Genomic DNA, 25,896 nt, shown 5'->3' with positions numbered 1-25,896 from the left:
ATGTTGTTTTTATGTGTTTTGTTCTTATCTACAGTATATCAAACATATAAAGATATTAATATGGTCATTTCTAATTTGCAGTTTGGCTTCATGGGTAAATGTTTAAAATGAGACATTTCTCTTGATCAAGGTACAAAAAGTCTTTATTGATAACCAAAAATAACACAAATGTCACATTTTAGAGATTATCACTATGAAGGAGCTGCAGTACAACACATCAGTAATACACTTTTATGTACATTATTGCCACTTATTTAAAAAATGTCCACGTGTTCCATCCGAAGAAATGGATCTAATGGCTGTATCATTATCTGTATCTAACAACAGATAGAATCGTCAAAGTAATCAATACAAATAAACATTGATTTTTCTTTCAACGACATGTAACATACTTATTATTCTAACATTACTCTTTAGCATTATTTATTTTGATCACAGTGACATCTGCACACAAGTCACACAAATGTGACATCAAATATGAAATGAATCAACATTAGAACCACTTCTCTAAAATCTTTGACTTTTTTTCTCTTTTTTTTTTACATAGTGTGTATTGAACATAATATAGACACCATAAACAGTTGCATTTTGCAGTCTTCAGAGCACCATGGATATAGGTTAGCGGACGAGAGATGGAAAAAATAATAAATCAGTACTTTGACAGTTTGATTTTTATGATTATTTTTCTTTCTGGATTGTGAGATCTGCTGCTTAAATTCTAAATGAACTAAGAAGCTATTTTAGCTGAACTATAATCTGACCTTCTGCTACAAAAAATCCAACCATCAGCCATATCACAGCCTGCGGTTGACAAGGTTTGGGTTGTTGTTGTTGTTGTTGTGTGCTGCAGGTATTTGCGTGGGCTGATCTTTCCCGGTGGTTAGAGGAGTCTGTGGCGGCTGACCCTTGTTCTGCAGTCCAAGGTTAGTACTGTTTGTCCCTTTCTGGGAGCTGTAGCCCTTCGGTTTGGGGATTCTCGTAGGTCCTGGTCGCCGGAATGCTTCTAGAGGTATCTGCGTTAAAAAAAAAAGAGAGAGAAAGATCGAAATAGTTCGATACTGTACACAAGATAAGTTTGCAGTTCACCAGATTATGACTATTATTTAGTATTTCAGTTAAGAAGTGATGCAATACTGATAATCCCCACTAGATGATACCAAATCATCTTTTATGTACAGTGTTTGACCACTATACCAAACTAAGCTGGACTTCATTTAAAGGAAAAAAGCTTGGTTTTGTAGTTTTAGATGGTCAAAAGGATAATCTCATACTAACTAGATAGAATAGTCTTGTAGTGTTGTGAGCCTACAATGTAGTATTTCTGCCATGTCCGAAATATGGCTTATTCCACATAAATGTTGTCTAATTTTTGTCTGTCAGTCAGTGTTCGGTAAGTGTCCTTTTTCAAAAAAAGACTTCAAATGCAATGAAACCTGGTGTTTTCTCACACAACTCATAATTGAGGGTTTTAAAAAGGGATTTCTGATGAAAGTTGATGTAAAGCGTTTTGGATTGTTGTCTCGAATATCCCATGATTAATACCTATGTGAGTGTGTTGCTTAGAAACCAGTGTTTTGCTGTTTTTTTTTTTTTTTTTTAGCACAGCATCTGCAAACAAGGACAAGAAATATCATGGGAAACATCTCATTTCTCAGATTCTTAAACAACTTACTGCTCAGCTTACTGTGCAATCACTTTTTAATCAGCGTGTTTACATGCGTAGCGGCATGCCAGCACACTGAGGTACATCACTTTTGTGATGTTTGGTGCTTGTACAGTAGAAACCATTTCCTGTTTACACAAAGATTTTTCCACAATCACGAGTTACCTCAACAACAGCAAGGGGACTGCACCATATATACTCCTCATTCACTTGGAATCTGTTTTGTTTACTTCTTGTAAATTAGGACATTCGTGAGCAGGAAACAGGGATTTATATAAACAGCTCAGCCTTTAACTGATAGGAGCAATTATCTAGAGTAGTTTGTGAAGGTCATGTTATGCCGTAGACACTTATTACTCCTAAGAAATGTTCTCTTGTACTTGTCACTCTCTTCCACTACATAAATCGTACATCATTAAGGAGTCAAATAAACAGTCTGATGTCAGATTCTCTTCTTTTTCAAGCACTTAGTTTGTCTGCTCTAGCACGCTTACATAAAGAGACTAAATTACTCAGTGACAATAGGCAGCAGGCATTTTCTTCACAATTACCAACACATGCTTGGTCCTTTTTCCAGCACCTATTTTTGAGAAAGGTAATTGCTTTTTGTAAAATGTGCTGACAAAATGCCCTCATTCACCAACTCAAATTTGAATCCGTGTCACAATATCTGTATGCAGGGTTTAATTTCTATTTGAAACAAGGAATCATTTTGCAGCGGAGAGGCAGAGGTGTTAATTGGATTTGAAATTGAAAATTGAAAATTGCAGTTCATCTGGTCCACATTTCTGCAGCTGGACGAAACTGAAACTTTTCAGTGTTTCCATGCATTTCATCACACAACTGAGGTTATTCCCAGGCAACACACTAAACACCAAACCCCCTCGCTGTGACATGAGAAAAGCAGTTGGATATGTTCAGTGTGGCTTGAGATTCTCAGAATTAACAAAAATCTCTTTAAATATTCATATGGGGTATAAATTTCAGCAGAGCTAATGGGCCAGAAAGTCTGTTCAAGCTCCACATCGAGGGAGCCTTGTTGATTTTACATGGAAAGAACCTTAATGTGCGGCTTTGTTCTCCCGTATATCAGCGGTGCAGCAGGAGTTCAACTAAGTACTTCCTCTGCCCCGCACAGTGCAATACCGGCGCTGCTGTTTCCACAGCAACCAAACACAAGGTTTGTTTTGGTGCTTGTATTGCGGTGGGAGAGAGGCTACTCTTGCAGTGTCTACCCTCTCACACACACTCGCACGCAGTGTGAAGGCTTATGTTTAGAGGAAGTCATTGTCGTTCTGTCCTGTTTTTATTGTCAGTGTCAGTCAAGGTGGGCAAATTCCTCTGTGATTATAATCACTGTGGGCTAAAGTGAGGAAATCCACTCTCTCCTGCAGTGTAATACGTGATACACAACTTGTTTTTCTGGCATGCAATTTGGTAATTAGACTTTCTTGGCAGCATTTAATTCACATTAGTAGCTGGTTGTTTCAATCATATCACCATATTTGGTGTTTTTTGACCCCAAATGCTGCTGTTAATCAGAGGCATTACTTTGTGTTTACTGCCTTGTTCTTAACCAACAGAAGCTGCTATCACTACAGGCTTTTCAATGAAATACACTTTGGCCTCTAGGATGTCATTGGATACACATTTTATCAGTCTGGCAGGGTTACCGTGCACAGATCTGTCTTTCTTGGCTCAACCATATGAGTACAGTTTATGAATTGAGTAAGTCCAAAGTGAGTCAGGGGCTAATTGAGGTCACAGACAGCAATCCCAGCTGCTCAATGGTTTCTCAAGTAGACGTTTAATGAATAGCATCTTGTTTAGCCGCTGCATCATTTCATCGTGCCCAGACTGTTGGATCCCGTTTCTTCAGCTGCTCCAGCTCCTTCCCGCTCATTCAATTTAATGCTTGATTTAATTATCTCCTTGTTGTCACACTTATGTGCGTGTGTGTGTGTCTGTGTACATTCATGTTTGGGTTATGTTCTCTGCTTTCCTGCAACAGTTGCCTTGCTCTATCTAAATGACACTGAGGACTCTATAGTTTTTTTGAGTTTATCAGCTAGAGTAATGTTGCATCTAAATCAAAGTCCTCTTATAGTCCTGTGATTTTTGGAAACTGTAAGACCCTAAAGACTTCTGCTTTTATCAGGAGTATGACTGACATCTTATTCAGAGATATGAATGCTGCTACAAATGCTTGGTGAACTGAGCCAGGTGACAGTTTTGGAGTTGGCCTCCTAACTGTGCTGGCTTTATTTTAGGCTGTGATGCTTATTTAGCTCACAAGCTTTTGTTGGTACACTGTAATAATGCTTAGGCCTGCAGATGATAAATCCTGAGATTAAGCAAAATGAGCTCTTGTTTTCATACATGATTGTTTGTGTAGCTGAACTTGTCAAGTACCATTACAATATATACTTTATTCAAATCTCCAAGTGTCTTCAGGATATTTTTTTGGTGTACACATTATTCAGATAGTTACTTTACTTTTACTCTGATTTTAATTAAATGTACTTAAAACTACTGCTAGAAAGGCCCATCACTCAAAGTTTGATGCTTTTCAGTTTGGTAGCTCATTCTTACCTGAGTTTCATATTAAGACATTATATTGATGAGTTTACCACAACAGATAAAATCACTCCACATCTTCACTTGTATCATCTGTCTCCCCTTACTTTGTGTCTTTCAGTGTCCGCCCCCTCATCCTTGTGCTCTGACCTACAGTACAGATTTAATTTATACAAATCGCATGTATGTGGTAACATTTCCACTGTGGGCACATAAAACCACATTTAGAAGAATGCATATACATGGAGGAACATTCGTAAGTCAGACTGATGACTCATTTCAAAGGACATGATTCATGGGAGAAAGAAAAATATAACAGAAGTGTTGGGTTTCTACCCAGTGAACAGCAAGCTAAGTGAGACTTTCTACTAAGAGACCACTGAGATTAAACTATCAACAAATGCTAAGACCCAAATATCGTATCAGGTTTCTGCGTTTTTTTATATTTTTGTAGCAATTCTCATTGGTTATGCATGTAGCAGTTGGCAATAAATGGCAGTTTCTCCTTGTAGTGCTGCATTAAAAGAGTTGATTTGATTTTAGGTATTTTCTTTGTCATACTATGTTGACCACAAATGGATCAGGGATGTTAACTGTCAGAGCAATGGATACCTTTCAGTAGTGTGGATGATGCTCATGGAAGCTGTTGGGATCTGCTGCTAATTTATTCTGTCATTGAAGACCAGAAAGAGATGAATGTGTTTGACAGACTTTTAAATTTATAGTCTTTAAAAATGTGGAGGTATGTGAAAAGCTACTGCAGCCCCCTGTTGCCTCTGGGGTGAGTTTAATTTGTATGATGATTAAGTGAGTGTCTTCTATTTTCATTAAATTGCAACCAACCATTAAATAATCAACTATTCAAACTATACTTCAGTAATGCATTAAAGTCAGCAGCACAACTGCAATTCAACATAACATTGCACCTTTTTTGAGAAATACAAGCTTCATCTCCAACAGCAGCTTTATGGAGCACTGCTCTAAGGTTTAAAGGATCTAGGCAAAGTTTCCATTGTATCATTTAAGAGGACTCCAAGTTCACATCAGACTGGTTTTCATTCTTGGTCACTGGGTTTCTGTGCTCAGGATGTAAGAAAAAACTATGACATCAGCCTATGATTTTAACTCGAGCAAGCAAACACGTGATAATCCCCGAAGACTTTCTGTCCTGTAATTTGGCAGAAAGGTTTTTCTGACATTTCTTCCAGTTGGGTATTATTTAATTGTGTCTAACAAAGTGTTAAAAGTCTTCATATGCAAATGTGATAAATGTGAATTTTAATCTTTTAACTACACATTTGATAACATGAGCACATTGGATTGATATGTCAAGTGTTAAAACGTTATCTTGCATGCATCAGAAATCACATCAAACAACTGATTTCAATCTAATCACATTTTCCTCAGATTATTTTTTTAATTTCACACATTTAAAAACATGCTGGATTTAGTGAATAAATGAAATTGGCAAGCATGGATGACAAACTAAAACATAACACTTCTTTTTGCACACTTTAATTCTCAGAAAAATCAAAGAACTTAAATCAGAATGCAGTATGTGTAATATGAAGTATAAAAACTGGTATGATACATCAGTGTGAATAGTCTGACTACATGGCAAAGTGGCCATTGAATACAATACAGTAAGTGCACATAAGTTAAAACCTGGTGTTATGTCAAATCAAATCTTCTCGTGCTTTCAAATGGTATTGTTTTATCATGCAGGCAAACAATTGAACTTAATCACACAGAACCAAGCAAACCAACCAAAATTTAAAAAAAAGAAAACATTCAAACCCTGGTTTAAGCTCTCTATGCATAAATCAAGTAAAACAGACGTGTACATGTATCAGGGTATAGTGTTGGGGTATAAGGGTCTAAGGCTGTTCCGGATCTCATGGGCAGGATTCAAAATAAAGGATGGGATGGAGGTTTGGGGGGGGATTACTGGGTCAGTCATACACATTACTTACTGTAATTTGTGATGGCCTTTGGACTGGGGTGGAGGTGGGCTTAATCATGATGCTACTTGTGATTTTGCTGTTGCCTTTGGCAGTAGGAGTGCTGCAATTGGCCAGCACTTGAGTCCTCTGCTCCTGGAGTCCGGGTGTGTGGCATGGACTCAGCGTTTGTGTCGGAGTGCTGATGCTCTGAATGAAGGGGCTCCCTAAGTGAATGTGGATTTTGTTGTCCTCTGTGGTGATGACATTTGGCCCCGAGCTGTTTGACCTCTGGACCTGCCAGCTGCTTTGCCTTTCAGGGGTCACGCGGAAGACGGCGTGCCCGCCGACAACTTCCACTGGCTCCGTGGAGAGGGAGCGATCAGGGGTGCCTGTTGTGACCGAGACAATTTGTATAGGTGACATGGCTCTGTCTGGTGTTACAGAGCCGCAAGAGTCCGGGGTCATCGCTCTGGAGTATGTAGACATAGTGAAAGGTGATAGGGCCCTATCTGGTGAACACGGCTCGTCTGACACAGGGGAACCTTTACATTTTGTTGTGGGGGAAATGGATTTTGCAGTCGGGGATATGGATGCATTCTGGATGATGGTAATTCTCTGTTTGGGTGGACCTCCACTTGTGGGTATGACGGCAGTGCTGGTGAATGACTGGGTGTTTTCTGTGGTCGGGCTGGTGATCTCTAGCGTTGCAGTGTTGTGTCCGTGGTCAGGAGTCACTTTAATGTGCAGAGGCTGTCCAGGACTGTGGGTCAACACAACATCTCCAGACTGCACATGGTTGCCATTCTGCCGTGGTTGCACTTTACCGTTCACTTGATGGGGGCTTTCTTTGTTTTTGAGGAATGGGACTCTCGCTCTTCTCATGTTGTTGTTTAGGTTGTTTACATTATTGATGAGCGAGGGACTGCATTTTGTGAGCTGAAGCTCGTTACTGTAATTTGCGTTTTCCTCAGGCTCACTCTCGTCATACAGCTTCCCGTTCACCACAGCACGTTCCAGTGGTGCCATTGTCTTGCCGTTGGGAGACATCAGATCAAGCGGATCTGTCTGGACTTCCTTGGTGGAAACATGCAGATCTGAGAAGCGCCTCCCGTTCATGCCAGGGCGTAGACTTTTGCTAAATCGTCTATAGCGCTCAAGCTCTCGTGTGAGTGTGTCCATTTCTCTGGCCAGTTCCTTGTTTCTGACCTCCTGCTGTGTCAGTTTTCTTTGCAGTGAGGAGTGGTCAGTTTTCATACGGCAAATGGACTCCTCTGTTCCCATGTATTCATGGATCTTCTCTTTCAGGGCTGCTACCTCTCTAGTCAAATGGCTAGACTTTGCCTCCTCCTCCTTCAAGCGTTTATACAGAACATGCTCTTGGTTGCACTCTTTCTTTTCTGCCAGCTGGTACTTGGAAAGTTCTTTTCTAGATATGTCCAGCTCCTCCATCAAAGTCTTGGCTTTCTCCTGCTCGTTGGTGAATCTTTTCTCCAGTGATTCGAACTCCTCTGTTTTTAATAGGTCACCTTCTACCACCTTCATATCTTTTAATTTGCGTCTAAGACGCTCAACCTCCTGTGTTAAATCCTTAACTTTGTTGTCCTCTTGTTGGAAGCGGTTGGCAATGGGTGTTTTGATGTTCTCCTCTTTAGCTTTGCTCCTTAGGTATTCTCTCTCTATTGTCTCTAGTGATTGCATCCTTTTCTTCATCATATTGATCTTAGACTCCAAATCATTGCTCTTTTCCTCCTCAACCCTCAATTTGTCCTTCAGGTCATCTCTTTCCTTTGTAGCGCTGCACATTTTCTCCTCTAGCTCAGCCTTTGACCTCAGTGCTTTCTTGCTCTCATCAATTAGTTTCTCTGTGACTGACGTAACTTTGTCCTGTTCAGCCTGAAGTTTTCCAGTGCTGTTTTGGACTTTGTTCTCCATTTGCTTTAGCTTCTCTGCCATTGCCTTCCTTTCATCCACCAGCATGACTGTCAGTGTCTTTAACTTGGTGAGATCTTCCTTCAGTGTCAGTTCTGTCTTTCCCAGCTGGTTTTCAGCAGCCTCAAGTTCTCTGACCCTGACTTTCAAGACTTCCAGCTCACTGGACAGAACCTTTGACACTGTCTTCTCCTTCTCCAAGTTACTTTTGAGTGAGTTGCATTCTTGTTTGCTCTTGCTAAATGCATCCTCTAGTTTTTCCAAGTCCATAATTCTGTGGTTCAACTTATCGACTTCAGCCTTCAAGCTCCGACTTTGGTTGGCCTCTTTTTCCAGTTTCTTGTTGAGGTCCCTGCAGTGGTCCTCCATTCTGATCAACTCTTCATCCTTTCCCTCCATTTCAAGTACCCTTTTCCGTAACTCTTCAAGCTCAGACATGAGGCTAGAGTTTCCACACTCACCACGGCTAATTTTGTCCCTCAGCTCCTGCAGTTCCTCCTCAGCTCTGCGCAGGGTCTTGTTGGTCTCCTCCAGCTCATCAAGCTGCCTGCTGAGAGCTGACAGTTTCTGGCGCAGCTGCCTGCTTTGGGCATCCTCGCTGGTCAATTTGGCAGTCATGGCCTCCTGTTCCTGATGGTGTCGAATGGCTTGGTCGCGCCGCTCAGCCTCCAAGCGAATGACCTTTTGCTCCTCTTCCTGCAGACGGGCATTAGCTGAGATCAACTCCTCTTGGGCTTGTGAAGAACTGGCACTCAGTTCTTGGACCTTAGCTGTTTGTTGATTCAGTTGCTCGGTGAGGCGTTGCTGTTCATCCACTACCATCAACGCAAATGACTTGAGTTTTGTCAGCTCTTCCTTCAGACTTGAGACCTTTTTGTTGTTCTCTTCTTCCTTTCGCTCTTGGTAAGCCTTTTCCTGATCAATTAGCAGCTTCAACCTGAAAAAAATAAAAACAAGACAAAGATTATCTTCAAGCAGTCAAGTCAGAATCAGTTGTTTGCAAGTAGAAAGTGCACAAAAACTTTGCTTAATTTTTCAATTAGCATTGCAGAGAATTTTGGAGCAACATATTTAAATCATTGTGAAACTTAAAATGACAGAAACTCTGGCCCCCACCCCCACTGTCATTACCCATTGGGCCCACTTCCCAAATACTGACACATCATAAACACTGTTATTTTCCCTGCATTTCTGAGGAGGACTAAAAGTTTTATGTCATGGAAAATTTAACACATCATAAAAAGCATTACTTTAACTCTCTCAGGTTGGTAATCTCAAATACCTGTGGTTATTTTTTTTTTTGTTCCCTTGTTGCCAACTAATTCTCATATGGTTTGGAAACCCCAGTTACTGCTGTAAATACTGGGCCTTGAGTTTAACAATCGGTGAATTTCAAAGTTTCCATAATGTTTGAGGGTGTACCATATGAGCTTTTTTGCCCTCTGGGAAATTAGGGGAAAGGACTAGAATGCCAAATGTTGATGTTAACTTCTGAAAATGATACACTCACCAGACAAGGTGAGACATACTGCAAACTAAGCACACAAGGTTTTTATAACCAGTATGATTTTGGTGACGTTATTGTGGTTTTATGGCAATCTGCTACAGTTTATTCTCTTCTTTTTTTTTTCATCAAACATGTATCTAATATAAACTATGTATTCAAGTGTTACTATGCTCATAGGTTGCTCAACAAATGCTTGGCTAAGAGAGGAAATGCCCAAAACATTGCACAAGAGTAAGTCAAAGGATAAATGAAGAGCAAGCTCTTGTACACAGATAAGACGGAAAGTAAGACACGCAAAACAGCTTAAAATCAAGTGAGGAAAAACAAAAACAAGTGTATAAATTTAAGACTGGATGTAAGCTACAATCCCCTTCACATTAAGAGCCCATAAATAGTTGTTTTTTCATCAATCCACTTGTAGTCTACAAACATCAAAGGCAGACTACTAAAAAAATCTATTGGACAGTGGAGAACATGTAATATTTATATTTTGATATATAAAGCCCAGATGGTGTTCAGATTACTCAAATGATGTCAAAATACATTACATGTGTGCCATTGGATGCATATGCAGTTATGATGCTTTAAGTACAGTGTATAGCTGGGGTCATTGCATCTGGTGCATGCACACATCACCAGACTAAAGAACCTATACAGCCCCAAGGGAAGAGATGTTATGACTGCTGTGTGCGCAGCTGCCAGGCATTTCCACACAGATGGCCCACTGGCATGGAACAATCCTTTAATTAAGGGGTTCCTCTACTACCAGTCCTCCTCCCCCTTACCAAAACCACCTCTACCTACCCTCCCCGTTTTTTTTCTTATACATTTAAAGGAATTCCCCCTGCTTCCAAAGGCAATTACAGTCCCACAGAGTTTATACAGAAATCCCCCCACACACACAAATGCACACTCTCAGGGATCACTAAGTCCACATGTACACTTCAGTTGCGGGCCATGATGTAAGTTTGGTAGGGCGGGTCACTTCTCACAAGTACAGTGCATGTGTCATTTCACTCTTCGGTAGCTACTCAAGGGTGGGAGAAAGCAGGGGGACACATGTAACTGCATCCATATGTTGCAATTAGATCCAGACCAAACAACACTCAATAAATATTATTAGGACACGCGTAATAATTATGAATTCATTATTAGTGTGGTTTTGGGTGTGGCGACATTTCACGAAGCGGATAAACAATAGCAGTATTAACTGTTATGGATTAAGTTGCAAATGTACCATTCACCCAGAGTAAAATCTGAGTAGCTAAAGATAAAATGACACATAACAATGCCTTATGTAAACACATTTTGTGTTGATGTGCTACTGTTAAATCATTTTACTTTTTTTGGTTTCAAAAACATAACTCAAACTCTAACTTTAGCTCCATTTTTATTCTAAGATTAGTGAGTATCCCAGTTGTGTAGCCTATCTAAGTTTTGTTGACTCAAAGCTTGCCCTTGTTATATCTTGGCTGCTGGAAGTGTTGATAAAATATTTTAATAATCTTTTTCTTGCATTTTTCAAGGACTCTGGATGAGTGCTGTACAAGGGAATTTGACTATCTTATCTAGAAACAAGCATGTGTTGAAAAATGACATTTTCTAAAAGTGGACTGTGTTCATAGAAACACTGTGTTGCTAAGCAGAGCTCTCATACAACAGACAGTAATTTTGCTTGCAAACTACTCTGTCGCCTCTAATCACTGTTTATTCAATCTCTTATCTCAGTCCCCACTTTTTTTCTGGTGATGTCATCAGCCAAAATAGAAAGAGAAATGCTCTGTTCCCTAGTAGGAGTGGAAACTCGGCCAGTACTCCATTTTAAAATACGTCTAAGTCCTGGGCTGGATATTAATCATGTTTTCTGGCATGTAAGGGCACTGTGCATTATTAAAAGCAAGTCACCTATAGCCTTTTAGGAGACTATAATGCTGTATTTCACATACACTTTGTGGTACTTATAGAGATGTTAGTACATGTGGAGATGTTGGTCCACATCAGTTGTTCCTCAGTAGGCACACTCACCCTGTCTGAGTGTATTCAGCTAACAGAGCTACACCTGAGACTATTTATGGTGTTGTATATAATTTGAGGCAGATTTTCAAGTTTGCCTTCTCTATAGGTTGGGCATACAATGGATGGAGTGATCTTTTGAAAAAGAATATTATCCTGCAGTTGACCCTTGATTTATGTTGGAGACCAACCAGACTTTAAGGAGTGGTAGCGCACCAGCTTTCACCATTTAATACAAGTCAGTCAAGGCAGTTTCCATATGTGTTCTGGAAACACGTAAATATTATGGCTGATCTATCTAGCATTTGTCCACATTTCCATCGCCGTCATGTTTCATACTTTTATGCAGAGAACCCTACAGCTTGAAAGAACATTATTTAAGGGGAATAAATTGTAAAGTGCTACACATAAAGCTGGTGACATAACAGTTTCATGGCTATCAACGTTACAAGACACCTTACCACCCACATTGAAGCCTATACAAGCTCTGCAACAGGCACCGGTTCTAGACTGGTTTCCCTGAAAACGGATGTATGACCACTGCTGCGGGTCGTTAATGTGTCATGGAAAAATGGGTTGCACCCGAGTGATTTGGTGGGTTTAGGGTGAAGTAGATATCTTAACTCAACAGGATTGTTTCTGGGTTGTTGCAAATGTAATTTCCCCCTCAACTGTAAGCTAACATAGAAGAAATACCATTAAAAAGAAAAAGAAACATCATGTCGAGAGCAGTCAGCCAACCCTACAAGGCAGTCACAACTTGCCACACCAGCACACCAGCTTAACAGAGGGCTTCCCTCTTTTTACGTGGCTTCTGAAGCTGGAAACTGTGGCTCACCCGCTGCTTTTAGCTGTGTTACACGTTCCATATGTCAGGGCTGCTGTGCCATTTCCTAACCACAAGTGATTAGGTCATGTGTGTACAGACCAATATATATCCTGTGCATGCACACATGGTCACCTCGGCTGTAGGAGAAGCTTGCAGATGGTGGGCCGATTGCCCTCGTGTGACAAAGTTTGAAGGGGGGATGCTGATTGATGCAGTCCGTGGACTCTATTTAAAGTCCACACAGGCTAAGTGATACGCCCCAAGAGTGCAATCAACAAGTGTAAAATATGTTGGACTGATATTTATTGACTTCCAGGAAATGGTAATATTGGTAATAAAGCATTGTGTTACTAAAATAGACCTAGAAACCTAGATTATTTTCCAAAATTATGAAATTATGGAAATGTTGCTACCTAAATTTCACCATTCAGTATTACAAGTCCACAGATGATTTTCATTCAAACATATATTCTATTCCATGCAACAAAGTTGCTGAGATCACCCAGAATAAGTCTAATTAATATACACTTTCATGCTAGTAGTAATTATATGAGACCAGGGTTCATTCCTTTCATGTCCCATTTTGAAATATATTGTTCTTTTGAACCACAGTCAATCAGGAAAGAAAAGAGAAGTAAATGTATCTGACAATTAGGAGCCATCAAAAATACTTGATTCTTTTAAAAATACCAATTCTTCGATTGTCTTTGATTATATGCTAATAAAGTATGAGATGTACACATAAGTATTTACTGCATTATCAGAGAATCAGTATCAGCCGTACAGTATATGTTAGTCTTTTAACTCTACTACGCATGAAGATGCCATATTCATTGAAGTAATAAATGTCATTGTCATTCATTTGTAGTGAATTTTGTGTGAAACTAGGTCAGCTTTTCTACAAATTGACAGATTCCTGCATAGAAAGTATGAGTAGCTACTACTGTGACATGCTTAACAGCTCTTCTATATGAGACTGAGATTCAAACATCATTGCTCTGTAATAGTTAATATATTTGGTGAAGTTTTCAATGGCAGACAACCGAGTCCGACTCCACAGCATGTTAAAATCAGAACACAATTCAGCATTTCTTCACAGTACGAGTAGGTTAAATTTAATTTCACATGGAATTAAGCTGATATGATCTAATCCATTGCTTAGAGGCATTTATGAAGTTCCCACAACAGAGTACAAATAATTTGATACATATAAAAAATTTAAAACTTGAACTCATTTCAAACCATGTGAAATACTAACTGAGACAAACATTGTACAGAGTTTCATTAACATCCTAGACTACTTTTTAAAAATGTTTTTTAAGTCAACCTTAAACTTTTCAGAGATTACTCACAATATCTATAGATGAAAGTCTAAACAGATTTAATTAGCCTTACAAACCATGCAATATAACTTCAGGTTTACAAACTGTTGGGACTCCAGCATAAAATGATGCTATCCTGAACATCTGTATGTCCCGAAGACATAAAAGAGATCGGCAAGTTTCTCTCCCCAAATCCAGAGTTTTGTACAATGTTTAGTGTGCCTACCTGTGCCAAAGGCTTTCCCAGCTTCACTGCCATAAGCTCATTATCTTGCCGTACAACACCCGACTCTCAACTGTTCCTCTGTGTGTGTGTCTCACTCTCTTAGTAGCTGTAATGTGGGCATTCCTGCAGTCAGACCAAACAATAAGGGATGTGCTCCCTGCCTATGGACCATTACATCATCAGCATGTCCTTATATGGAGCTTTGCATTGCAGAGACTCGCAAGAAGGGGGTGTGCTTGCTCATGTGTGTAACTGTGTGGTGTGTACATGTGCGTGCACATGTCTGAGTGTTTGAGAGTCTCTTAAAGTGACTGTTTAACTAAAGGATGTGGTGGAGAGGAGGGAAAGGGTTTTTTCTTGACGTATGTAATGTGTGAAATATCTGGCCGGTCTGTCACTACTCCACAGACAGGGCAGTAGGTGAAGAGAGACAAGGAGTTCAAGTTACAGTATTTCCTTCTGGCTCTTGTCAACTTAAGTCATATATTCAACCAAAGAGGGAGAAAAAAAGAATCTTGCCTGTTCGCAAAGTTAATAAGACATTCTTGCATGACGATTTGTAATTGAGACCAACACTGCAGAACAAGACAAGACGTGCAACACATATCTCTGACATGTAAATAATATATTCAAACCTCACGACAGATACCCGCTACATGTTGACAGTTTCACTGATACGGTTTGTTATTCACGATTGAAATCATAAGAGCGTTTCTAGCTGCTAGCCAGCTGGTAGCTTAGTCTCAGTGAGGAATGCTAACACTGCTAACATGCTAGGAAACATGAAGTGAAAACATTTTGTCTCTTGACATGTTTGAGTAATGAAAAAATGTAAAATCTAGGTAGGAAATAAACTCATGAAACTCAAAACTTTAATTTATCTGTTCTTGCAGTTGTGTCCCTTCAAGCCCTATGTATGCCATTAGTTCCTTTCAATAAGATTTAGTAGGCTACATTACATAAGTGGTGGAAGTATTGGGATTTGCATTAAGTAAAATGTTTTCATAATTTCACTTAGGTAAAACTACAGAAGCATTCTTACCAAAAAAGTACTTTAGTTACCTACAGTAAAAGTAATCATTATGCAGAATAACATATTTCATACTGTTATTACTTTTAATGTTGCAGCTTAGTTGTAATGGAGCTATTTTCTAATCTGTTATGCATCATGTTTTTATTTGAATGAAAACATGTTTTTAAATGTATAAAATCTAAATCAGCCAATTAACATGAATACATGCAGTTAAGTAAAAAGCACAATTTCCCCTAATAGTGGTAAATTGAATTAAAATTGCTGTTCAGTAATGTACTAAATATATTGAGTCATACTCCATCATTCTCCATTATTGTGCAGCCAACATTGTGAGAGTATCTGTTAGGTAAGGTAATTAAACACCTTACCTGTGGTGTAAAAGTGTCTTTAAACTAATGGCTCTGCAAACACAATAATGGCTTTTCTTGCAACAGTGTAATCATAGCTTGAGCCTGCAAACATCTCTTCTTATCAGTGGCACATTGTTCACTTCACTTTGCCTTAGTCTTTACTTTCATTATCAGATTTCCCTCACCTTGCTCATACATTTCTCAAGAGTATAGCTGGTGACTAAATCCATCTCTGAAAAGTCTCAACATTGTGCGTCATGTGATGGGAGAGCAAATTTTATAGAGATTTTTCAGGGAGGTTATAGTTTAGCTGTCAGTGTTTCTATTGTTCTTGGGAAAATGTGCTCTGTTTACTCAAACAATGGGACTGGTGACACTGCATGGTGCGGGAACATATTGGCGAGTGAAGTAGTGACATAGATACTTCCTGACAAACACGGTCCAAGAACAACAAGACCTCGTTTTTGGTTTAAAGGGACAATGCGATGACATGCAGTGAGATAAGCACATGCAATAAGACAGTAGATTAGACAGATACACACATCTGCTTGTGAGTATATTGTGTCATTACATGCTTTCAGGCAGTATATTGCAGTTATGAGTGAGCAGTGTGAACAAATAACAAGGGCAAGACTCTTCCTGTCTCCTGCCCGCTAAATAAAATATGTCATGGCTTCACAATGGCTGAGGTCACCGTTACTAAGCCGTTACTAGGGAAACAGAGATTTGTTGGATTAATTTTTAAGCTGCACTAGTCAGTATTTTTATGTAAAAATATAACTATGTCATACCGGTTTGAGCAAAGTAGTGACGCAGGTTGAACCAGACCACAAATGGTCTATCAGTGTATTTCATTCAACCTATTCTGTCATTCATTGTCTGCTTTAAATGATTATATCACACTTCAAAGTTACAATAAAGATGAGTGAGCAAAGCCGGCAAAAATCCGATATGTCGGCTTTAAATCCACAAGCATCTACTAACCATCTTCAAGAACTTAACGACAATATTAAATCCGGAAATGTGGGACATAAATATTCCGTCTTTAGCCAACAGTGTACTCCAAGCAAAATTTAATTGGGTGTGTTCTTAAACTGCTGACGAGTGTAACACTGCGAGCAACAACGCCAGCATACACACTGTGACTTGAAGCCTGTCTGTTTCATGGCAGACGGAGGAGCTTTTGTGAGCCGCAGTGGGAGCCAGACACGACTCGCAAATTCTTAAAAAGAAGGAAACCGAAAACATGTGGCTCGGCGTCTTACGTAAAAAAAAATCGCAATTAATCACGGCATTTCGACCAATTGGAGGAGATAGTTTTTGGAGGACAATGAATGAAGCTGTGTGAAAAACTCTGGATGACCGGTCTGCGCACACAATGCAAACCCAAGCCAAAGATAACATGTATTTTTGGTCAGGAACTCTCAATTTTGCCTGTGTAAACACACCAAATTTAATTTTGTTCTCAGAATACAGCAAGACTTAAACGTATTATTCAACACACCGAACATGGTGATGCTGTAGAGTTTTCTTTAGGCACCGTATGGTAATTGTGTCAAATGTGTTGATGACAGCTAAAAATCAGAGGTCGGAGGAGTTGGAAGCACAACCGAAACGACACGGTTGAACTACCCGCCAAGACCGAAGCATCAGCTCACTCACTCCAAAAAAACAACAATTCCTGTGTCCACTTGAAAGTATGACTGCTGGGAGAGATTTTTTCCTTAAGCACTCAAGAGTCTTTAAAGTAGCATTGCAATGAAATACTTTGCCACAAGGCCACGGGAATAGGGGGGAGCTGTAGCACACGCCTGGGTATAGCAGGATTGACTTCGGGCAATTTAAAATGTAATATTTCACAATCTGCAGTTTTAGAGTCAGTGAGGCCAGAAACTGCCCACTGAGCTCTAAACTATGATGTATTTTAGTCTTGTGTTCTCTCCCATTTCCCTGCAACAAACTGTTTGTACTTGGAACAAACAATTCGGTCATCCAAAATTAGATTCTATTTCTAGATCTGGACAAATTCAGGGCCTTGAGTACTGTACACTTGAAACAGATGTCAGGGATCAAACACAAGAGCAGGCCACACAAACATGTTTGCTGTGACAGCCTCTGCCAAATGACAAATAGTGGGAAGATGAAGATGTAATGTGTAACCTCGATGGGATGACTACAGCGCTGACAATGCGCAGAAGAATGTAGAGGTTTGGGATTTGGTTTGGATGAACAACGTGTGCGGTTCTGCGAGGCAGTCGTTAAATCCCGAGGCACGATCTTCCAGCATTTCAACATGCTTTTTTGTTCTTTTGAACTGGCACTTCCTGGAAATTCCAAGTGTCCAAATGACAAAACATGAGCTGCTTGGATGGATGAGTGGATATGGAGCAACAGACGATTTGTGATTGGAAAAACCCGTCATACTTCGTCCAACTTTGACTTTGATTTGATTGCGTGAAATGCAGCTCACTAATGCATTACAGCTAAAAATGTCTGACCACACAGTTCAAAGTGGCTCAACATAATGCAGCAGAATCCGGCAGGGCCTTGTATTAGCCAATCAAATACATGCAAACACACACTTTAAAACACAATTTTTTTAAAAAGGGGATAAAGTGGCCATGATAACTTTCCAGAGTTGTAAAATCCTTTCTCATAGTATCATAAAGCACTGCGTTGTGTTTTGGCACCTAATAAGCATTAAACCTTATGGTGGTATAATCAAAACTGGATTTATATTTGACTGTATTACATTTCAACCTCTTCTCTCTACCTCGCCAATGCAACAGACTATATTTGGTCTGACTCAAACTTCAAAAACCCCTTGTCTTCTACTTGTAGTGTTATGTGAGTGAACACATGATATGGGATATCCCTGATTTCTGTTACGTCCACAGTCCCGACAAACGTGACGAAAAGTACAGCTGTCGTATGTATGGTAGTGCTTCGAAGTGTTGTAGGTGCACATGTGTGTGTGAGCTGGCTGATAGCTGATATGTAGCATGACTCTGATAAACCATTAATGTCTTAACCAGAAAGTGGAGTTTTGGCAAAGCCCACAAAGGTTTCATACTTGTATAGCAGTGTCTGTCTGATGCACCTTGTAGCTATATGTGTGAGTTAATGGTCTGATCAGCTGTCTGTGACGAAGGCACACAGTCACCTTCTCCACTGACTGCGATGTTGTCTTTGGTGTGATTTCTCGTTGCACATCAGACGAACTGCCGCTCTGCAGCCGTTACAGACAAGGCCTGGTCTTGCCCTGTACACTCAGCGCTGTCTGACACACACATGCTTGTGCGATACACACAGCCCAGGGGCTGATTACCTGACATACATACATGACATCATCGGCATGTAATCAAATCCATATGTGTCCTTCCCTCCTCCCCCTCTCTTGCTCTATCTCTATCTCTCGCAGGAATTCTTTCACTCTTTAATCCACCCATGACTTTGTCTCTACGTTCCTCTTTATGTTTGTTTTTCTTTTATTCATTGCCCCCCTTCTCTTTTAGCTTCTTTCTCCTTCATAGTCTTTCTCCACTTCTGTTTTTTTTCTGTCTGTTTCTTGTTTCTGATCTCAGCCTGGGCCTCAGCATGGGCTCCGCTGTTAAAATGGAACGTGATTTTGATTGCCAGGCTAAAAACTCTCATGTGGACGTTTGCTGGCCTTTTATGGCCAAAATCTGTTTTTATGGCCGTTCTCTGGCTGGAGACCTTTGGTTTGTTGTTGTGACGACCCGTTGTTGTGACGCTGTTGTACACATCCAAATAGTTGTAATTGCCTGTTGCATTTGGGCTTGATTCATCTATGTTTGTGTTCCCCGTATTTAACCTGTATTCTCTGGTTTTCTTTATTGCATTGCCCGCACGATTTAATCTCACTTTCATGCTTTTGCCATCTTCAGTTATGCAGAAGAATGTTTGCTCTTGGCACAAAGTGTGTGTGTATTTCTATGTGTGCTTGTTTGTCTTTCTACTGGAAAGTGAGGGTGGAAGATGACATTGACCTTTTACCTCTTCAGGGAGGTATCTGGCGCTAAAAGTATTTGTATTGCCCTCTTAACCAAAAAAAGTGTTTTAGTGGTTTATTTTTCTTCACTCACAACATTCTCCCTCAGTAAGATTATTATAAGATATTCAATTGTTCTTGTATTACCTGAATTACACTTAGATTTGTTTAAATATATATTCATCCAACCCATTAGTTCTGTTTATATTATACAAGACATTGAACTTTTACATTTAGACTCAAAATGATGCTGATCTACTGTCAAAAAGCATACATACATACGTTGAGCAGATGTTTAAGATCTCTCAGCTACTATTATTAACATTTGACTAAAGGAAACAACAAACATGTGTTCTTTTCTGTTGAGTCCTGTGTTTGTACCTGCCTCCATTACTCACTTTCACTGTTACATAACTAGGACCTCACAGCCACATGTAACCTCAAGAGACCCTTAGCAGTGCTGCACTTTGTGTTCTTTATTGTTGATCTGCCTTCTTTTGAACTTATAGAAATATCAACCATTTACTAAATATGCAGTAATTACTTCAAATGACAAAGGTTTCTGGTGTAATGAAAATGATAAAAGACCTGTTTAGACACAAAACAATGAACAAGACTGTAAAATATCCTCAATTCCCCTCAAACAATGTGAGTACAAACCTTTTAGTTCAACATGGGTTGAATAATTAAGACAAACTTTTGGGGGGTGATAGAGGTGAATAGCAGCCCATTTTTTATTAGGTCTTGAAGGACTAATCTTATGTTGTTTTTCTTCACATCCAGCGATAGGAACAAATAGTTCCCAACCCATATACCCAACTGCATAACGAATGAAACACGTCATCATAGCGAGCGGTAGGCAGAAATCAATCATGCAACTTCAGATTGGAGGGCTGGGCCAGCCAGACAGGCTATAATTTGCAGCCTAACAACAGCTATTGCCTAACAAAGGCTCACACTGGTAGTGAGAAATTAAGAAAGATGTTTTCTTGTTTCTTTTGTCTGTGTGTGTGTCAAGTCAGCGGGGCAGGCGTGTGTCTGCTGCCCTCAATTGGTACAGCTGATAATCATTACCCCTCAAACACTTTGGACTTTGATGTAAATCGCAAACACTTAAGGAGGATGTTCCGAATGCTGTTTGCACAGGCGTGGTGTATTTCAAAGCCTCGGGGGGCCACACATCAACCGCTAACCATTATATGTTCAGTATAGTGAAGTCTTGGCACCGGCTCGCTTTACACAATGGATCATAGACTTCAAACAAAGAGGCTGTCACGTGTGGCGGAGTTGCTTTTTAGAGCTGAAGCTTCTGAATAACATGAACATGGAAATGAGCAGCAAAATGACTACATGTGTACTCCTTCACTCTATGTTTTTCACCTGTCTGTCACAGCTGCTGGTATTTTATCGCGAACAGGAGGCAGCCCTCATGTCCTCTCATTTTCCTTACAGCATTTCAAGTAAACAAAATATATCACAGAGGAAAAAACTGTAAAAAGTCAGACAGAACAGAGACACATGTTGCTGAGCAGACTGTCCTTTTTCATCTAAGTGTGACCCAATTTGCTGTGGCGTTTCCATTGGCGTGTTAACACCTACGAGAGGTATGTGTTTAGCACAATTTATCAAAACAATTAGAGCATAAGAGCCAGATTCCTGCCTTTAACTTCCTAAAGTACATAGGGGCGATTCCTTTAAGCTTCACACCCTACTCAGACAATGACAATATCTGCACAACACAATATGGATAGTCCAACTTGGCAGCAAATGCACAGGAAGAGGGAAGTGATGCACACACACACAGACACACACACAATAATCTATCCAGCTGTCAGGTGAGCGGGGTGGATCTGCCTCTAGAGACTGTTTGATGGTTTCCTGATGGATTAGCATTGATCTCAAAGACACCACGGAGGCGGACAAGAGCGGCTCTCGATCAGATTTCAAGGAGCCGATCTTTCGCAAATTGTAAAGTCTTAAAGCCTGAAACATTTTTTCCCCTCCTGTCTGCTCGTGAATCCACCTGTAAATCTATTGCGTCAGGCTGTCTCACAAACTCCACCTTCCTCATGGATGCCTGTTTTTGCCGAGCAATTAATAAGTGGGAGGAAGCAGTGGAACCACTACCTGGCTAATCTCTTAATGTTTGCCTTCCCAGGGGCAACATCCACATCCCAGCCTCACCTCTGTCCTAATCAGCCCCTTAGCCCGCTCCAAAACAAAGGTTGTATTTACACAGTTGAAGATAACTGCACTTCAAAGCTTTTTGGTGCTGAGACTGTGTTTAAAAGGGAGCGTACGTACCTAAATGCTGGTTCAGCCCGGAAAAACTGCAACCTCACCACCAGCTAATTGAGTTTTAAGAAAATGCATTTTCTTTTTGAAGTTTGTTCCATTTGAAATCAGTATACTTTAAGCATGTTGTCCGTGTAAACTGCAGTTTTCAGTTCATCCACCCACTCTTTCTGACACACGCTTTCATATCAGGACAAACAAACTTCTGTGGAGTATGAGGCCAACAGCAGAAGAAAACAGAAGGAATCCACAAGTCTGCCGTCAGCACTGTGTATCCAACTCCTACACAGATATCACTCTCATTTACTCATTCTCTGACTTATCTACAAACACTTCCCAGCATCTTTAAACACAGGAAATGTGTTTCCTAATCTGGTCATCCTTTCACAACTGCAGTAATGGAAAAAATCCAAAAGCCTTGCCGTCCGTGAAAAGCACTCCACTGATACGGCGTGTCAATCACGTTATTTCAACACTGGATGGATTGACTGTATAGAGGACACATCCAAAAGTAGATTGTCAAACAGGGGGATCAGTTGGAGTAAGAGGAGACAAGGAGAAGTCAGAAGATATAAAAAAGTGTTACCAAAACATGGAAGGAGAGACTTGGCATTTGTCTGCAAGGCCTCATCGTGCTGTTTTTAGAGAGATTTTATATTTGAGTGTGAATTTGTGCCTATGTAAGGTGTTTAACTGGCTCAGGGAACTTGTTCTAGCCTGGAGTTGGCTCATAAAAGTGAGTCCTAATACTTTTGTTTTCTTTACAGCATCATTGGGTTTAGTTTCGGTATTTCACACCATTTTTGACACAGCAGTACTCTTTGTGTGTAACAGTTCAGTTTAAAAACTTGCATTCTGTTTTGTTAGTAACATTGCTCTTCTTTATGTGTCTAAAATGATCCTTCTCTGTCCATCTCTCTGTCTCTACCTCCACAGTACCCCACTATAGTATGACACACCCCTGACAAAACTCACCAGATGTCCTCATCCGTCATTTATCCGAACCCTCTCAAAACGCTTTGGCTTCCAGAGAGAGGAGCAAGACCTCAGATGACACACATTTTTCAAAAATTATGGCACACATGTGAGCGGATTAGAGCGATTAGGAAGCAATGACGGGTGATCTGTTACATTTAATGGGGAAATGTTATCAGATTACAGCAAATAAAAGGATACTGTTGGTGATTTACACACTGCGCGGACGAAATTTTGTCACAAAAACATCAATATAACCATATATTAAATATGATATGATTAAATATCTCTTAATTACTCTTAAATCAGTTTAACCGGTCATGTTTAGGAAATTGTGCTGCTTGCCAGAGCTGTAAACTTGAAATTTGGACAGGAGTCAGATTTAGGTCACAAAAATTGGATTTGAGACTCAACAGCTATGAGACTTGGCTTTCGACTCCTCAGACTCGATACCCTAAAGACTTAAACGACTTAGACTCGAATGCTTCTGCTTCAAGTTTTTGTAAAGTTACAACTTTTGACAAATGCTAGAACAATAAAAAAAAGACTGGACACTTTGAATTTTTAATAAAAACAAAGTGAAAATGAACTATGGTGATGGCGGAATAAACATTCACATGGGACTTTTTCCCTGTATACATAAATGGCAAAAAGTGATGGAGGCAAATGTATCCCACTTCCTCCCTTCCTCATATCTGGCCAATCATTGAAGTGACTGTTTACCCTTTTTGTTAAGTTCCGGAAATTATTGGATACAGTCCAACTGACTGACATTAGAACTCAAAATATTAAGAAATACATGGCTTTGAAGGAAAAATGCTGTTCAGTCATAAATCAGAAAGATGACAATTGATGAGGATTTTACACATTCTTAAAGTGACCTTTCCAGTAACCTTCAGCGATCCTTCAGCAACCTCAGCCCATTATAACAACTTCAGTCACATGTTTTATTACAAGTGTTGTTTGTTCCTTCTCTTCCTTTCTTTTCCCTTTCTCGTCTTCCTCTCTGTCTCCTGTCATTTATTCTCCCCAGTCTTATCTTCCGGCTGTTCTCTCAGCCTTTCCATCACGTCCCACCAGCTGCTCGCTCGCTCACGCTGGATCCTCCCACTCGCTGCTCACCTCCTTGTGCTCAAGAGGAATGCAAATGATAGTGATTCGGGATGTCGGGTGTGACGCTGGAATTTACTTTAGCGAGACAGAGCAGTGATGTACTGTGAGTCTGTGAGTTTGTTCGTCTGTCTCGGTGAGCGTGTTTGTGTGTGTGCGTGCAGTCACGGTGACATCACTCCCCTCCCAGAGTGCTCAGGGGGGATGAGACCCCGGCTGGGCGGCTGTTTGGGATCCTGGACACAAGCTCTCTCTCTGTCTTTCTCTCTATTGTCTCCTCACTTCCTGTTGGACCATACAGCTTTCATTATCCCAATTACTTGGCAGCTGTCCTCAAATTGTCTCTGACTCTGAATTAAAGTGAGGAGAAGCAGACTAATGCTCGTACCACTTAGTTGCCAAGTCATCGCTTCAATTTCTCAAGGATTGTTGTATGTCATCCCCACATCTGTCTTTGTTTCAACATTCTCATCCTTGAACAGACGCTCGTGACTGTGTGTGTCATCCTTTTATCTCCTGTGTGTTATTTAGTTACATTGTCATGTGGAGGAAATGCGTTTAATTCAATTGACTTAATCTCTTCTATCATCAACTGACGTTTGAAGTCGTACATAATGAGATAAAGCCAACTTTTCTGTCTGCCTTCTCTTGTATTTTGGATTGTACGTTTTTTTTTTGTTTTTTACAAATGAATAGAAATAGCATCAGAATTCGTACTTTTCCACTTGGGACACGCCAGGACGTCATTGTTCATTATAGTCATCAAAGCAGTTTACCTGCATTTAAAGGGATTATATGGATTCATGCTAGCAGCAGGCCTGTGCTAGTTGTTGTAGGTTTCTTTTTGGGTTTTGTTTTTAGATGTGTGTCCAATTATTATATATTATTGACCAGGTTTTGCTGAATATGGCGTGAACTCTTGGTTCCCACTGACGATGTCGGTATTGATCATTTGATTGTTCCAATATCTTTATGAGTGAGGGCTAAAATATAATTTAATCACTTAAGCTCACAAGCGTTCACATCATCTCACAACTTGTGAAGGTTGAATGATAACATAGTAGACAAAATTACACAAGATTTCAATTTACTTCAACTTTATTTTGAAGAGCACATTTTGGCTGATCTGAGACGTCCGTGTTTGCTTAGTTTTCAGGCATTAAGTTCTTATTAGGTGCAAAGTCACAGCTTTTAAAATGATCCCAGTTGTAATTCTGACTTGGAGGTTTACTTGAAAGCTATTTACAAGTCAAAAAGAATTACTTAAATTATGATATAACATTAATGCTGCATGTGTCCCATCGCTACATTACTCTGTGACCAGCTACCACCAACTACTTATGGACTACCTGTTGCTGTGAATTCTGACAGACTAGCTATTTGCCATCGTAGTAAATGGACCCGTGAAAGAGAGATGGCTTAGTGTGTTCCTATAATATGGAAGGAACACAGTGCTGGCTGAGTGTGCAGGAGCTGCTCATGACTCAGAAGGGGTTGAAATGATGTGAAAGAAAAATAACAGCTAGTGGGAATAACTGCTAAAAGGGACAGATGTCTTCAATCGTTACCAATACTATTTGGGCTTGTTGAAAAGGGGGGGGGGGGCATCTTGAATCATTGTTTGCAGGCTATATGGGGCCAAATGTCAGCATGTCTCTTAGCGACGCTGGCTATCAAATGTCAGTCAACTGATGCCTGAGGCTTAGATGCTGATTCCATATTTGTGTAAAAACTGTAAAAAAAAAAGGATTTATTATTGTTTTTAGCTACGTTTTAAACAACACTGCAAATAAAGAGATTAACTGAAATAAAAATCAAAAAATCCTTCAAAATATGAGTGTACTGAAGCCTGTAAGTGGATATCTTTTTTTAAAGTTGTTCTGGGTAGCTTTTATCCTGTGACCTTTGTTAAACAGGTCCGATTTGTTCTCTTTTGTTGATGTTTCAACCATGACTGTTTGCGATGCCAGTCCATAAAATTTGAAACCTCTCAGGGAAATGGGGGGGGGGGGCATGTTGGGGATACTGTGGTACAGTACGACTTCAGTGTTTTCAGATCTTTTGGCTGCATTGGGCTCCCTGTGACAGAAAACACTTATAATGTTGATGAAG

At 40.0% G+C, this 25,896-nt stretch overlaps 1 protein-coding gene across 2 annotated transcripts in view; it reads right to left on the bottom strand.

Annotated features, from left to right (window-relative positions):
• Window positions 1-788: 788 nt before the first annotated feature.
• Window positions 789-25,896, bottom strand: part of filip1l (filamin A interacting protein 1-like) — a 44,458-nt gene continuing 19,350 nt past the window's right edge. Inside the window, exons 1-3 of one of the 2 annotated variants that reach the window (XM_053314725.1) lie at window positions 14,010-14,104; window positions 6,214-9,049; window positions 789-1,013 (exon numbers count right to left, since the gene is read on the bottom strand). In XM_053314725.1, the coding sequence (XP_053170700.1) occupies window positions 795-1,013; window positions 6,214-8,934 (2,940 nt within the window). In that variant the 5' untranslated portion in view covers window positions 8,935-9,049; window positions 14,010-14,104 and the 3' untranslated portion in view covers window positions 789-794. Of the gene's footprint in view, window positions 1,014-6,213; window positions 9,050-14,009; window positions 14,105-25,896 lie in introns of those variants that run through there. The other variant, XM_053314726.1, reaches the window with a different exon arrangement.

The sequence above is a fragment of the Scomber japonicus genome, chromosome 24 (genome assembly GCF_027409825.1).
Source record: "Scomber japonicus isolate fScoJap1 chromosome 24, fScoJap1.pri, whole genome shotgun sequence".
Taxonomy (NCBI): Eukaryota; Metazoa; Chordata; class Actinopteri; order Scombriformes; family Scombridae; genus Scomber; species Scomber japonicus.
Note: the sequence above shows the minus strand (reverse complement) of the source record. Positions and strands in the feature narration are given on the sequence as shown.